The following is a 14,749-nucleotide window of genomic DNA, read 5'->3' as shown; positions in this document are numbered from 1 at the left end:
TCTAGGCCCCTTGAACATACTCTAAACAAATACCATCTGTACACAATGTCTTTCTAAGAAAACAGGATAGGTGGAGAGATAGGAGTATGGGAATCTACGGCCTCTCACTGAAGCCTGAGAGCTTAGAGTCATTAGTAACAACAATTACAATGTCACCAAGAGCTACTGATAAAGACATTTTGTATAAGTCATCTACATCCTAACAACCACTTATAAGAAATATATCATTATACTCATTTTCAAGATAAGGAAACCAAGGTCTGGGAGATGTCAGGAACCTGCCCAAGGTCACACACTCTCAGTCTCATGTCAAAGTCCACACTGTGTATATGCATCCTTCCAGCCTCCTTGGATCCCCTTAGGCTGACTTCCCCAGAAGGAAGAGTCTGGCCTCTGACATAACTCTTGCAGGGGTTGAGTGGCCTGAGTAGAAACCTGATCCATTCACTCAGCACTCCTAGAGTAAAATTCTGAACTAAGATCCTGTCTCAGCAAGACCTGAAGGACTAACCCTGAAAACCTAAGGTATTAAGGTACACTCATGGGCATGTCCTCACAGAGACTCAGCTCCTCAGTTGTGTGAATCTCATGCACAGCCATGAAGATAGGACTATGCATGGCTGTCTTGATGGGCATAAGGCCAAAAAGGGGGAGGCTTCAGGGAAATGGCTGGACTGGAGGCTGGAACACCAGAAACAAGAGTAATGGGAAGTCAATCAGCTAACAGAATTAAGCCCCTCACCACCACCATTCCCACCACTCAGGCTATCCATTAATCCCTCCTTCTCTCTCGGTAGCCCTTGGAAGTCAAATGAACCCACTTCAACAGTCAGGAAATGCTGAGGTTGAGGGGAGCTTGTCTCCACACCCCAGAGACAGCACTGTTTAGCTCTGAACCTGGGTCTATAAAGAGATCTGGACTATAAGATACCAGGCCACTGGACTTCCTTCTTACCTGCTGTGCTCCTGCTCTGCAATTAACAAATCAGCCAGCCTAAGCCTGCTGCAGTGAGGGTGGGTGGGGAGATTCAGCTCCTTCACTGTGACCCTGCTCCCGTTCCACACCAGGCTACAAGGGCAGGAAAAAGTGTCAGCAGCAGGGAATGAGCAGCTCTCCCAGCCAAAGACTAGAGAAGTAACATTACACAGAATCTACAAAGAGCCCCCAACCCTGCACCCTTGAGTCCTCCCTCTTCCTCTTCTTCCCTTCTCCTTCCTCCTCTTCCTCCCTCTATCCCCATATCCTAAAGCACCCTAGGGAACTTTTTTTTCCCCTACGGAACTTATTATAGGTGGCAAGAAGTCACTGAAGTATTCAAGGGAGGGAGTGACTCGATCAGGCACTGATCGCCACCCAGCAGGGACGCCTGGGTGGCTCAGTGGTTGAGCGTCTGCCTTTGGTTCAGGGCATGATTCCAGAGTCCCAGGATCAAGTCCCACATCGGGCTCCCTGCATGGAGCCTGCTTCTCCTTCTGCCTAGGTCTCTGCCTCTCTCTCTCTCTCTATCTCTCATGAATAAATTAATAAAATCTTTAAAAAAAAAAAAGTAGAAAGGCAACAGCATCAGTAGTGTGGGCACTGGTAGGGAGGGGGGTGTCAGGAAAATATAGTCAGAGAATGGGAGGTCGGATAGGAGGCCAGGCTGGGTGAAAGGTACTGATGACTTGGATAAAGACCACAAATCTGTGGCATAGGCAGGAAACAGGGGGTATATCTGTAGGGGACAGAAGGCCTCAGGAGGCTGGTAGAGGCCTTTTTGGAAGGGTGTTTCTAGGCAGGGAAGAAGCATTCAGGTTCAAGAAGAGTAAGAGACCGTGGCCAGGACAATTCTCAGGACCCTGCAGGGGTCAGGTCCCTGGGGACTGAGAACACCCCAGGGACTTCTGTCATAGCCAAATCCCGTTACTGCCACCCCTGCTGAGAGCTGTAGCTGATACTTGTTCTGGTTTCCACTGAGGCCCCAGTCAATACCCTCTGGACTCTCTCAGAAGCCAGACAGTAAGTTGCCTCAAACTCTCCAGAAAACAGAGAAGTTAGAACACCATCATGAGTAATCTTTTAGAGGAGTTGTTCTCAATGGGGTGGGGGAGGAGGGGCTGGAATCTGGCAATGTCTGTAGACACTCTGGTTGTCACAGTCATAACTGTGGGGGAAGGAGGGGAACAGAAACTCTACTGGAATCTAGTGAGTAGTAACCAGAGATGTTCTTAAAATCCTACAATACACAGGACAGCCCCCAACAACAAAGGATACCAGCCCAAATCAACAATGGTGTCCAGGCTGAGAAACTGATTTAGACATATGTTCTTCAGCGTTTCCCTATGTTTGAAGAGAAAGCCTCCACACATAAGGGAGTCACATGAAGCCCACCCTTCCTGCAAGACTACATCAGACCTCCCACAGGCCAGCTTCTACTTACTTGGTCATGACCATGTAGGGGCCACTGAAGAAAGAGAAAGTAGGCTCATCATCAGCTTGAATCACTTCCTTTTCTCCAATTACTGGGAGAGATCCTAGATAGGCCAGCTGCGCTCCCCCCATCAGATAAAACTGAAAGGAGAGCACAGCTTCAAATCAAGGGGAGAAAAGAGGAAAAGTAAAATGCCCCAAGAATCCTGTCAGCGAGCTAAAATAACGATAGCTATACTAACTTGCTGAGCTTGCCTATGCTCTGGACATTTTTAATTTGTATGATTTTTAATCTGCCTAGAAACCCTGCAAGGTTGTAATACTCTTTCCCTTCCAAGCTCATGAAAAGCTCATGAAAAGAGGTCAGATGCCTGCCTGAAGTACCAGGCTGTGGCTCAGAGGCCTCTTATGGCACCCACAGAACCCAGACCCACATGTGGCCAGAGCTGACATTCCTGACCACCCCTCCTCCACAAGGCTGCCTCAGCACAACCAACATACTGCAGGCCTGGAGTCTAAACTATCAGCAAGCAGCAACCAGACACCCAGCTACATTCCCAAATGTCCCTCTTTGATGGGCAGAACCAAGAACCCGAAAGATACTATTTTACCTCAAAATGTTTCTCATTTCAAAATCTCAATTCCTTAAAGGCATTTCAACAAAAATTTATAGAGGGCAAGTCAATCGCAAGTAAGACCCAAGGAAGTGTGGGCGGCCTGGAAGGCTCAGTCAGAGGAGCCTATGACTCTTCATGTCAGGATCCTGAATTCAAGCCCCTGGGTGTAGAGACTACTTAAATAAATACATAAATAAACTTCAAACACACACACACACACACACACACACACACACACACACACACACACGACTCCAGGGGTCAGTGTAGCTCTGCTTCTCTTCAAGGAGACAAGTCTGGGACCCTCACAGGGAATTAATTAAAGGATCATTTTCTAAACTCCCCAAACGTAGCCCAAGGTCATTCAAGGAAACCTTCCAGGGCTTTATCCATTTTTCAGTAAGGACAGGAGCACTGAGGGGTCTCTGTCTGGCAGAAGTAGTAAAAGAAGAGAACTACTTCTCTGGAGACGACAAGGAAGAATTGGATAAAGTTGGGGGTAGGAGGCCAGAGTCAGGGCCAGGTGGCTCTCCAGTTGGCCCTGAAAAATGCATGGTGTCAGCAACAACCTCTTACCTTCCCAAAGCCAAAGCTGTAGATATTTTGTGCAGAAATGACTCCAGCTTTAAGCAGTCGGTTAGGAGAGCCATTAGGGTTTCTAGAAATATTTTTAAAAGGGAGAAAAGTAAGAATTAACCACCCATATCCAAAGGAACAATGCTGAGCCAAGCTATGAGAATGTGTAGTTCATTTTGTCATTACTACTTGACTTCTTATCATAGAACTACAGATGACATAATTGGCAGCCTATGAGAGGGCCCTATGATTTCTACCTCCTGGTAATAATCCTGCCTTTGTGAAACCCCTAACAGGTCACAGGGCAGACTTGTTAGCCCAACTGGACACTGAAGCAATGGAGTGGCTGAATTCCAAGGCTAGATCCACCAGGGCTTCCGTTCTGATAACGCTCTGATTACTTGCTTTGAAGGAGGCCAGCTGCCATGTTGTGAGAACACTCTAGTAGCCCTACGGAGAGGCCTAACACCTTGTTCCAAGATGTGAGTATGCCATCTTGGAACTGGATCCTCCAGTCCCAGTCAAACCTTCAGATGATAAAGCCCCACCTGACATCTTGACTACACCTTCATAAGAAACCCTGAACCAGGTCCATACAGCTAAGCCTTTCCCTGAGTCTTGACCCACAGAAATCGTGTGAGACACAAATGTTTATTGCTATTTGAAAGTGCTAAGGTTGGGGGGCTGGGGGTTGGTGTGGATTCATTACGCAGCAATAAATAATGAATTCAAATGGGTCAAAGTTGGAAAGAATCAAAACATATCTTATTCAACTTTTATTTTTATAGATGGGACAAATGAAGCCCAGAGACGAGAAACCTGCTGGCCTAGGGTCATAGAGCAGCAGGAGGGACCAGACCCTGATGCTGCTCATTCCACCACTGCTTTCCCTACATATCCACCCAAACCACCACCTGCACACTGAGACCCTCATTAACAGCAGGTATCTTGAAAGGAGCGGTTTATATTTCTTTCGGTCCCAGAGGCTGACACAGTGCCATGCATACAGGAGGTACTCGGTTAATGCTTTCTGATTGAGTAGTTTAGGCTCAAATTGAAAGACAAAACATTCTGCTACTGCTGGAGCCCTGTTCCCTTCCTTAGCAAGTGGCAAAGGAGTGGCAGGTGTCAGCATGTACTCATCCTCACCTCATGTCAGCTCTGTGAGTCTCTGTATGCTCACTTTTCATGAACAGAGGTAAATTCTTTACTTCTGCTTCTGGAAGTACTTTTAGGCTCTATCTCCTTGGCAACTCAGACCAGGCCGTCCCTTCCTCTCTTTAAGCTTTAAACAGGGGACAGCAACTGTTTCCTGGGTAAGGGAACAGATTTTGAAGTGGCAGCAATGGCAGGCTTCCCCACTGACTCCACTGATAAGGCTCCCCCTTCCCATCTGGGGCCTTCTGGCTGTGTGAGTGGCTCTTCAGAGGATAGAGCTGTTTCAGCAGCAGAACTAGCGGTTCTCCAGCAGGGACCTGGGCAACAATTGCAATAAGACCAACACTTCTTGCTCTTTTACCTCAATTTCTCAGGCCATGTCTATGTAAGTAAACTTAGCTGGGTGGAAGGAAGAAAATGGACTCCAGCTATCTACAACCATAAAGCCATATGTTCTTCTCAATTCAGTGCTTTTATTTTCTTCCCCCCAACCAGGATCTGTGTAAATATGTATCTATGAGGAATCTTATCTGAACATGGCCCCATTCACAGATCTGAGAAGCCAATTCTTATCTCAAGGGTCCATGTGGTTTCTTTCTATTAAAAAAAGGGGATATGTGTACTTCCACTGTACTTCCCATTAAGCACTCTGTGGCCCAACCCATAAAAAAATAATGTTTCATCTAACTATAAAATAAATGCTACATCTAGATTAGTAACTGACTTTTTTAAAGTTTCTCAACACTTCACTTTGATTTTCCTTGAGGCTGGCCCATGTAGCTCCTCACCTTGAACTCAGCCCTACTGCACGACAAACTGTGAAGGGCTGGCAATAAGTGAGACAGTCACAGGCCCTGCCCTCTTGGCACTGTGGAATTATATAAAATTTCTGGACATGAGCAGCCCTGGTGGCTCAGCGGTTTGGAGCTGCCTTCAGCCCAGGGTGTGATCCTGGACACCCCGGATTGAGTCCCACATCGGGCTCCCTGAATGGAGCCTGCTTCTCCCTCTGCCTGTGTCTCTGCCTCTCTCTCTCTGTGTGTCTCTCATGAATAAATAAAATTTTTTAAAAAAATTTCTGGATGTGAGAGATTCCATTTTGAAGCTCCATCTTCCTTTCTAACTAATAAACTCCTGAACTGGGCCTGAAGCAGCAACAGTTTTCCATGTAGTTGCCCATAAAATTCAACAGAACACATGGCATTCACACCATAAAACTTGGTAGGAACGTTAAGACAGAAAAGTTAACTAATGCCTACCAAGAATAGTTTCATTTGATAGCACCAATGTAATAGAGAGTAACCAAAACAACTCAAGCAGTTAACACCAGTTAGCAGAGGTTTTTTTCCCTCTTTTCTTTTTTATCTAAGTTATATAATTACCTCCTCCTTCTTTCTCATAAAAAAAGGCTCACTTTCTCCACTTTTCTGCTTGCTACCAGATTCTGTGCTCTCTGAGTTGCAATTCTGAGACCTCAAAAAAGGCTTTTTTGTCTCTTGTTCAATTTTGCCTCCTTTTCTCAGTTGGCAGTGTTTGGTCTTATTAGAAACAGGCAAGAACACATATAAATATAATCACTACAAACTGGGGCAAGTCTCTCCAAACTCTGAATGAGGGAGCTCCACACAAGGGGAGCTGCAGGGGGAAGCAAGGAGGTGGCGGAGTTGAGCCCAGCAGGGCCTCCAACATGAGATGAGGGATTTGGAAGTTTGTTCTGATAGCTATGGGAAATGCCCTAAAGGGTTTTTAGCAGAGAGTGGCACAACTTGATTTCCATTTTTAAATGGTTGTTCTTTTTTTTTTAATATTTTATTTATTATTCATGAGCGAGACAGACAGAGAGACAGAGACACAGGCAGAAGCAGGCCCCATGCAGGGAGTCTGATGTGGGACTTGATCCCTGGTCTCCAGGATCAGGCCCTGGGCTGAAGGCGGCGCTAAACCGCTGAGCCACCCGGGCTGCCCTAAAAGATTGTTCTAAGGGCCCTCAGTTGGTTAAGCATCTGCCTTCCGCTCTGGTCATGAGCTCAGGGTCCTGGGATGGAGCCCTGAGTCTATGGCTCCCTGCTCAGCGAGGAGCCTGCTTCTTCCCCTCCCTCTGCCTGCCATTCTCCCTGCTTGTGTGCACTCTCTTTCTCTGTCAAATAAATATATAAAATCTTTTAAAAAAATAAATAAAAGGTTGCTTTAGATGCTGACTGGCAAGAGTGGCAGCAGCGGGGGTGGCAGTTAGGAGTAACTAGTCTTCAAGGGAATTAACTCATCTTTCCTGAGAAGCTAGTAGTATCCAGCTTATCAGAAGAGAACCAGGACTTGCTCAGGGAAGGACTGGAAGAGGGAGCCTATGAGAGTGTGACAAGTCTATCAACCCTGATTACAGAAAGTGACACCATCACCATCAGCAGAAAGGATTCTCTGCGTACAAACCCTAAGTCAATAAAGCCCTAAGAGCTAGGTAGTTGAGCATGAAAAGAAGCCTAAGGCCCACCTCCCACAGCTGTGATGGGGTTGCGGAAGGTGGGGGTGGGGGAGCTGCCCACCTAGCTAGCAGCAGATCTCTCACACTAAGTTAAAACAGCTTGAGAAAGTTAACTTAAGCATTTGTGTTCTTTTGCAATCCTAGGAATAAAAGAAGATTCTTTCCATAGTTTGGGAGATGAAAAAAAAAAAGCCAGCTAGCTGTTCTGCTGAGGACTTTTCTGCTGGGCTCCTCAGACCTGAAAAGTTCGTTCTTTGTCAACCACAGGGTGGCTCCCACTAGAGCCCGGAACTTATTTCTCTTGTGTGTTCCTGTATGCAGGGTGGCCAAAGGTGCTCCTCTGGCCACTTCTGCAGCAGTCACATCCTGTCAGCATTCACCAACTTAGAGTAGGCCAGATGCTGGACAGGACCAATGTGGAGGGAACCTTGGTGGACCACACTGTAGGGCTCATACAAGGAAGGCTGGAGTGACACCAAATATCACATTCTACCCAAGGCAGCACTCACCCCTGTATGAGACCGCCAAACCGGGGTAGGCTGCAGATGAGCCGCTGAGGGGAATCAATCTTCTTCAGGAGGTCATACGAGAAACCCTGTATGATGGCCTGCATGTGTGAGGCACAGCGCTGCATGAACTCCACCATCTGCAACACATGGTAAGAAGCGTTCAGTGCTGGGGTGAACTAAGGGCTATGCTGGCCTCCAGCCCAACTGCAACAGCTTGACACGAATGATCTGAGGAGCCAGGAAGCCCTGACAGGGAAATCTCTGGAAAGGGTAGGGCCCAGGTGATTTTTTACAGGTATGGAATGTTTCTAGGGAGATGATTTGGCAATAATTTCCTCCAACTTCCTGATTCCTCAGAAAGTTGAAAATAGAGCTACGACCCAACTATTGCACTACTGGGTATTTACCCCAAAGACATAAAGGTAGTGATCCAAAGGGGCACCTCCATCCCAATGTTTATAGCAGCAATGTCACAATAGCCAAGCTATGGAAAGAGTCCAGATGTCCACTGACAGATGAATGGATGAAGAAAATGCAGTACACACACACACACACACACACACACACACACACACACAGTGGAATACTATTCAGCCATCAAAAATAATGAAATCTTGCCATTTGCAACAATGTAGATGGAACTAGAGGGTATTATGCTAAGCGAAATAAGTCAATCAGAGAAAGAGTTATCATAAGATTTCACTCATATGTGGAATTTAAGAAACAAAACAGAGAAGGATCATAGGGGAAGGGAGGGAAAAATAAAACAAGACAAAATCAGAGAGGGAGACAATAGGATAACCACAGGATACAAACTGAGGATTGCTAAAAGGGAGGGGGTAGCAGGATGAGGTGACTGGGTAATGGGCATTAAGGAGGGCATGTGATGTAATGAGCACTGAGTATTGGACACAACTGATGAATCACTAAATTGTACCCCTGAAACTAATAATACACTATATGTTAATTGAATTCAAATAATTTTTTTAAAAAGAAAAAAAATTTCCTCCAACTCTCTCCTTCAGCAGATGAGGAAATTAAGGCAGAAGGAGCAAAATTAGTTGTCCAAGACCAACAGCTAAAGAGGTGGGGAACCAGAGGGAGGGAACAGAACACTCTGCCCACTTCCCTTTTTCCTACATGTGCCCAGTATTGTGCCTGCATGATATTTGTTATGTTATTTAGACCTCATTCAAACAGGTCACATCTGCCAGTGTACAGCCTCAGCAAGTTATAAAATGTCAATTGGCCTCAGTTTCTGCATCTGTAAAATGAGGACAATTATCAGTACCTATATGATAGAGTTGTGAAGATTACATAACTTAACATTTAATGAATTTAATTCAGAACATCTGATGCATAGTAAGTGCTAGTTAATGGTCAAAGTGGCAACTGTTCTCCCTCCTCACTGAATAGATGATCAGAAAGGTTCACCAGACTTGCCTCAAGTTTAATAGCTGGTTAACTTGCTTCAACTCAGGCCTGTGTGTCCAGGGCCAATGTCAAGGCCACTGCAAGCCCTGTGCTGTGCCCAGGATCAGCCCCTACCCCCTGGCTCCTGACTTTCAGCTCAGTGCTCTTGCTTTGGCTGTGGCTACAGAGTGGGCCCACCTTACCGCAGTGCTGTGTTCCTTCCCTGCTGTCAGGGCCCAGGTCTGCGGATTTCGACCCCTCTCGTCATGCAGTCGAAGGTCACCCCCTGCATCCAGCAGTTTGCTGAGAATCCACTGATTGCCTGAAAATGCTGCTGCATGAACAGGAGTGCTTCCATCAAAGCAGCGGCTGGAGGGGGAGGTGTTAGTATCAGTGTCCATAACACTCTTCCCTTCCACAGAGTGAGGTGGGGGGATTCAATGGGTGACATAAGGCTCCCTTTCTACAAAGGCAACCTTTGAGAGGAGGATTATAATACCATTTGTGAGGCTGTGCCAACAGAAGCCTTTTTTTTTTTTTTTTTTTAAGATTTTATCTACTTATTCATGAGAGACACATAGAGAGAGGGAGAAACATAGGCAGAGGGAGAAGCAGGCTCTTCACGGGGAGCCTGAGGCGGGACTCAGTCCCAGGATGGCAGGTTCACACCCTGAGCCGAAGGCAGACACTCAACTGCTGAGCCACCCAGGTGTCCCCCAACAGAAGCTTTATACACATCCTCTTTTTCCACCTGTACTTCCCACCCTTCAAGATGGTATCATGTTCAATTTATCGATGAGGAAACAAAAGGGCAAAGCTGAGATTCAGAGCCAGGTATGAGTCTAGTTCCAAATCTCTGCTCCTTTTCCCATTGTCCCCGGATAGTGGCTGTTTTAAAATAATTTCTTCATGTCTGTAGTGTCCTGGGGTCAGGGTGGTGAAGCACAGCCTAACTAGAGACCATCTCTATCATGTGAGAATATCTTTATCTCCCAAATCCTACAATAGAGACCTGCAAAACCTTGGCATCAGCATCTACAAGTCAGGGGCTCAGAGAGTTAAGCAGCTGCCTTCAGCTCAGGTCATGATCCCAGGGTCCTGAGATGGAGCCCTGAGTCAGGCTCCCCGCCGAGAGGTTCTCCCTCTGCCCCTTCCTCGGCTCATGCATGCTCACTCACTCTCTCTCTTTCTCTCACTCTTAAACAAACAAACAAACAAACAAACAAACAAACAAATGAAATCTTAAAAGAGAAAAAAGAAGAATCTACAACTCAGGGAGGCCTGGCTGGCTCAGATAATAGAGCATGTGACTCTTGATCTCCAAGTTGTGAGCCGAGCCCCAAGTTGAAATGTAGAGATTACTTAAAAAATAAAGCTTTGGGATCCCTGGGTGGATCAGTGGTTTAGTGCCTGCCTTTGGCCCAGGGCGCGATCCTGGAGACCCGGGATCGAATCCCACGTCGGGCTCCCAGTGCCTGGAGCCTGCTTCTCCCTCTGCCTATGTCTCTGCCTCTCTCTCTGTGTGACTATCATAAATAAATAAAAATTAAAAAAAAAATAAATAAAATAAAATCTTTTAAGAAAAGTCTCCCAGGGATGCTTGGGTGGCTCGGTGGTTGAGCCTTTGGCTCAGGGAGTGATCCTGGAGTCCTGGGATTGAGTCCCATACATTGGGCTCCCCGCATGAAGCCTGCGTCTCCCTCTGCCTATGTCTCTCTGCCTCTGTCTCTCATAAATTAATTAATTAATTAATTGATTTTTTAAAAAGTCTCCCAGTTCCAGACCCCCGGTTCTCTTGGTCAAAGGCAACTACTGTTACATATTTTTGTACGCTTTCAGAAATGTTCTCTGTGTATACGTGTAGGAATAAGAATATGCTATATAGGGACAGCTGGGTGGCTCAGCGGTTGAGCGTCTGCCTTCAGCTCAGGGTGTGATCCTAGAGTCCCAGGATCGAGTCCCACATCAGGCTCCCTGCATGGAGTCTGCTTCTCCCTCTATGTCTCTGCCCCAACATCCCATCTCTCATGAATAAATAAAAATCTTCTTAAAAAAAGAGAGAATATGCTATATAAATTTTTCTGCATTTACATTTTTCCACTTAGTATATCTTGGAGAAATTTCCACAAGACAACATATAAGCCATCGCCATTGTTTTTAACAGCTGTATAGTATTCAAATGTATGTACCATAATTTAGCTAATGAGCCACTGGAATATTTGTCAAAAATACAGACTGTAAGAGTATACCCCAGACTAAATAGAATTGCAAGCATGAGGCCCAGGAATGCGTGCTTTTTACAAGTTCTCCAGGTAATGCCAACAAGGCTGGCCTACACCCTCTTGACATCTCATTGTGAGCTCTGTCCTATTGCTAGGTCAGTCTCCTATCACACACTGCACTATATGAGCCAAAATATCCTCCTAGAAGTTAAAACTAGAGGCCTGCAGAGTGCTTTGGCAACCCAGAGACATGTTTCATTTGGTCTACACAGTGTTTTAAAAAGGAATTTAAAATAATGGACATGAAGCACCTGCATGGCTCAATAGGTTAAGCGTCCAACTCTTGATCTCAGCTTAGATCTTGATCTCAGGGTTGTGAGTTCAAGCCCTGTGTTGGGTTCCATGCTAGATGTGGAGCCTACTTAAAAATAAATAAACAATAAATTAATAACGGATAATATTTAACATTTGGAAGGTTTCACATTAAAAATTGGGATTTTCAGCCTCTTGGAAATTTAGAAGACCTAGCCTTACTGGCTCCCTTTCCTACCCAAGAGCGACAGCCTAACCCTTCTTAGAGCCTGTGCCCATTGACTCCACTTGGTCCTGCAGGCATCTGACTTTGTGAGTTCAACAGGTCCCTGCTGTCACAGAATCTCCTCTGAGCACTTAGTAATACAACCTCCCCCCAGAAATTTCCCTTCATCTTGATCAGAAGATATTTTTTAAGTCACATGAAAATGGTCATTTCACAAAATACAAAACCAAGGGGTTTGCCTTCCTCCCTTTGACAATATCCTTTCATACCACCCCCTGGCATCATTAGGACTTCTAAAAAAAGGTAAATCAAACTGAGTTCTTAAGGCCTGGCTCCTGGTCTCAGCTCTAATCAGTAACGCACCATTATAGACCAGTCACTTAAATTTTCTGGGCCTCGGCTCCCTAACCTGGAATATTAAATGTTTGAATGATTTGACCTTTAAAGAATCCAGCTCTAAGCCTCTACAAAATAGACCTAATTGCAAATGACTAGAAAATACTGTATTTTTTTAAGATTTTATTTATTCATAGAGACACAGAGAGAGAGAGGGGTGGGGGGCAGAGGCACAGGCAGAGGCAGAAGCAGGCTCCACGCAGGGAGCCCGATGTGGGACTCGATCCAGGGTCCCCAGGATCAAACCCCGGGCTGCAGGTGGCGCTAAACCGCTGCGCCACCAGGGCTGCCCGAAAATACTGTATTTTTGCTGAGAATTCCAGGGATTCCCAATGTGGCCTCCTACAACACTGTTACCTACAAACAAGGGTGAGACAACCCTTTCTTTCTGAGCTTTGAAATTAAACATTAATACAGGACAGGAGAGTGTGAGTCTAGAATAAAACAGCAAAATGTTCACTGCATTAATTTATGTCTGGGTTACAGAATTCTAATACCATTTGGTGTTTTTTCTTTATACTTTTGCGAGCTTAAATGTTTCTTCCACTAAGCAAACAACCTTAAAAAAAAAAAAACCTCCAAAATCTTCTGACATTAATACTTTTTCTTTTTTAATTTTCTTTTTTAATTTTTATTTATTTGACAGGGAGAGAGAGAGTACACAAGTAAGCAGAGTGGCAGGCAAAGGGAGGAGAAGCAGGCTCCCTGCTGAGCAGAAAGCCCTGGATCCCAGGATCCTGTTGAAGGCAGATGCTTAGCCAACTGAGCCACCCAGGCACCCCAATACCTTTTCTTTTTAAAGTACATTAACAGGGCCTCCTCATGTAAGATGAGAATGCTATTTTATGATTGTATTCTGGAATTCCTGTGAAAATCAGCTAGAATCATGTAAATGTTCAAAACCTATTTCTGGCTCTGTCCAATAGGAACTGTAAAAATATCTGCTCTCCCCTCCTCCAGGAGGTGCTTTTGAGGATCAAGTGAGCTGGTGCCTGGAAAAGCCCTAGGAAAAGCAAAAGTGTTACAGTGTTCCATACTAAAAGTTGGGCCAACTGTTAAACAGATTCTTTTGGACCACAATTACAAGAGCAAGGCAAGTCATCCTCTTTTTTTTTTTTTTTTTAAGATTTTATTTATTTATTTGAGAGTGAGACAGAGAATGAGAGGGCACAATCAGGGGGAGTGGCAGGGGGAGGGGAGAAGCAAGCTCCCTACTGAGCAGGGAGCCCTCCCCCCAATCTCAGGATTATGATCTGAGCCAAAGGCTTAATTTAACGGATTGAGCCACACACAGACCCCAAAGAAAGTCATCCTGAAAAAGTGATGCCCAGTATATTAATGAACTTGGTTGGTGGTTATGTTAAACTGCTTAAGTGAACATGCAAATCATAACTTGGCGTGGAAATATGCAAACTGTACTATTTAAAAAGTAACCAATTAATTAAGCTCCACTTATTACCACTGGGCCTAGTAAAACTCCTCAGAAAACTTTATTAGCAGTTAAAAGTACGTTTCAACATAGCTATGCAACTAGTATTTCATTAAAATAAGTTAGTAAAGGCTCTTTTAATATCTTCTCAAATTATTTTCCAAATGACCCAACTCATTTTAAAAGCAGCATTCTCTAGATACCGATATTATACTTACTGATTTGGATCTGATCCATAATCCACCAGAACATCAACTAATTTCGAAAGGCCTAATAATGCTGCAACAAAAAGTGCAGTCTGGCCCAGGGAATTAACCGCATCAACATAGATTCCTGCAAAACAAATGCAAGAATCAATACGAATATCAAAAGACTTACTGAAAACTAGATAAATTCATATCATAATACAAACTAAAATTCCTACATGCTTAGTACTATAAGCTTTTCCTAAAGGCCTAAAGAACACCTTAGTTAACCCCCAAAAGCATAAACAAGCTGCCGTACAAGCGGGACACAATAACCAACCTTAGTATCTTAAAATGCGAGTACGTTAACCCACCAACAATCCCACCGCACGTCCTGAGAAATTTAAAATACCTCCTCTCCCCTTCAAACTGTTTTTGGGAACGAAGAAAAAGAAGAAACCACTCAGACTGCGTTCTCTCCCTCTTACTCCTCCAATGGAAGAGAAGAACGATCATCAATTGCAATTGGCAGTTGCATAAGCAACACCAAAAGCAGGCTTCACGCTCAGAAGAGAACACTGCGCCTCCTCCTCGTGGTTTCGGGTACCCTACACGTTCAGAGAAACTTCTCTAGTAACAAACTATAGAAATGATCCCTGAAAGTATAGTCTTAACCACACACGCCCCGACTTTCCGAAGTGGAAGAAACTCACACACATTATACTAATGGTGATTTTTCCTAACATCACTAACTTCCCTAAATGTAAATTAGCAAGTGTTTTCCAAAAAAATTGTTCCGTTACCAAAGTTGGACAAA

At 44.9% G+C, this 14,749-nt stretch overlaps 1 protein-coding gene and 1 non-coding gene across 21 annotated transcripts in view; both read right to left on the bottom strand.

Annotated features, from left to right (window-relative positions):
• TEX14 (testis expressed 14, intercellular bridge forming factor) overlaps positions 1-14,749 on the bottom strand; it is a 108,295-nt gene that overhangs the window by 48,145 nt on the left and 45,401 nt on the right. For 9 of the 20 annotated variants that reach the window (XR_012008734.1, XR_012008735.1, XM_072779788.1 and 6 more), the window contains exons 1-7: positions 14,307-14,630; positions 13,966-14,080; positions 9,366-9,531; positions 7,750-7,886; positions 3,604-3,685; positions 2,421-2,551; positions 956-1,069 (exon numbers count right to left, since the gene is read on the bottom strand). Coding sequence is in view for 18 of the 20 variants with exons in the window: in XM_072779788.1 (XP_072635889.1) it covers positions 956-1,069; positions 2,421-2,551; positions 3,604-3,685; positions 7,750-7,886; positions 9,366-9,531; positions 13,966-14,080; positions 14,307-14,448 (887 nt within the window). In the remaining 2 variants the exon portion in view is untranslated. Of the gene's footprint in view, positions 1-955; positions 1,070-2,420; positions 2,552-3,603; positions 3,686-7,749; positions 7,887-9,360; positions 9,532-13,965; positions 14,081-14,272; positions 14,631-14,749 lie in introns of those variants that run through there. The other 11 variants (XM_072779780.1, XM_072779785.1, XM_072779784.1 and 8 more) reach the window with 9 other exon arrangements.
• On the bottom strand, positions 14,391-14,604 carry LOC140607685 (small nucleolar RNA U3). The gene has a single exon (XR_012009639.1). It is a non-coding gene; the product is annotated as a small nucleolar RNA U3 (small nucleolar RNA).

The sequence above is a fragment of the Canis lupus genome, chromosome 16 (genome assembly GCF_048164855.1).
Source record: "Canis lupus baileyi chromosome 16, mCanLup2.hap1, whole genome shotgun sequence".
Lineage (NCBI taxonomy): Eukaryota > Metazoa > Chordata > Mammalia > Carnivora > Canidae > Canis > Canis lupus.
The sequence above is the reverse complement of the archived record's forward strand: the minus strand, read 5'-3'. Positions and strand labels throughout refer to the sequence as shown.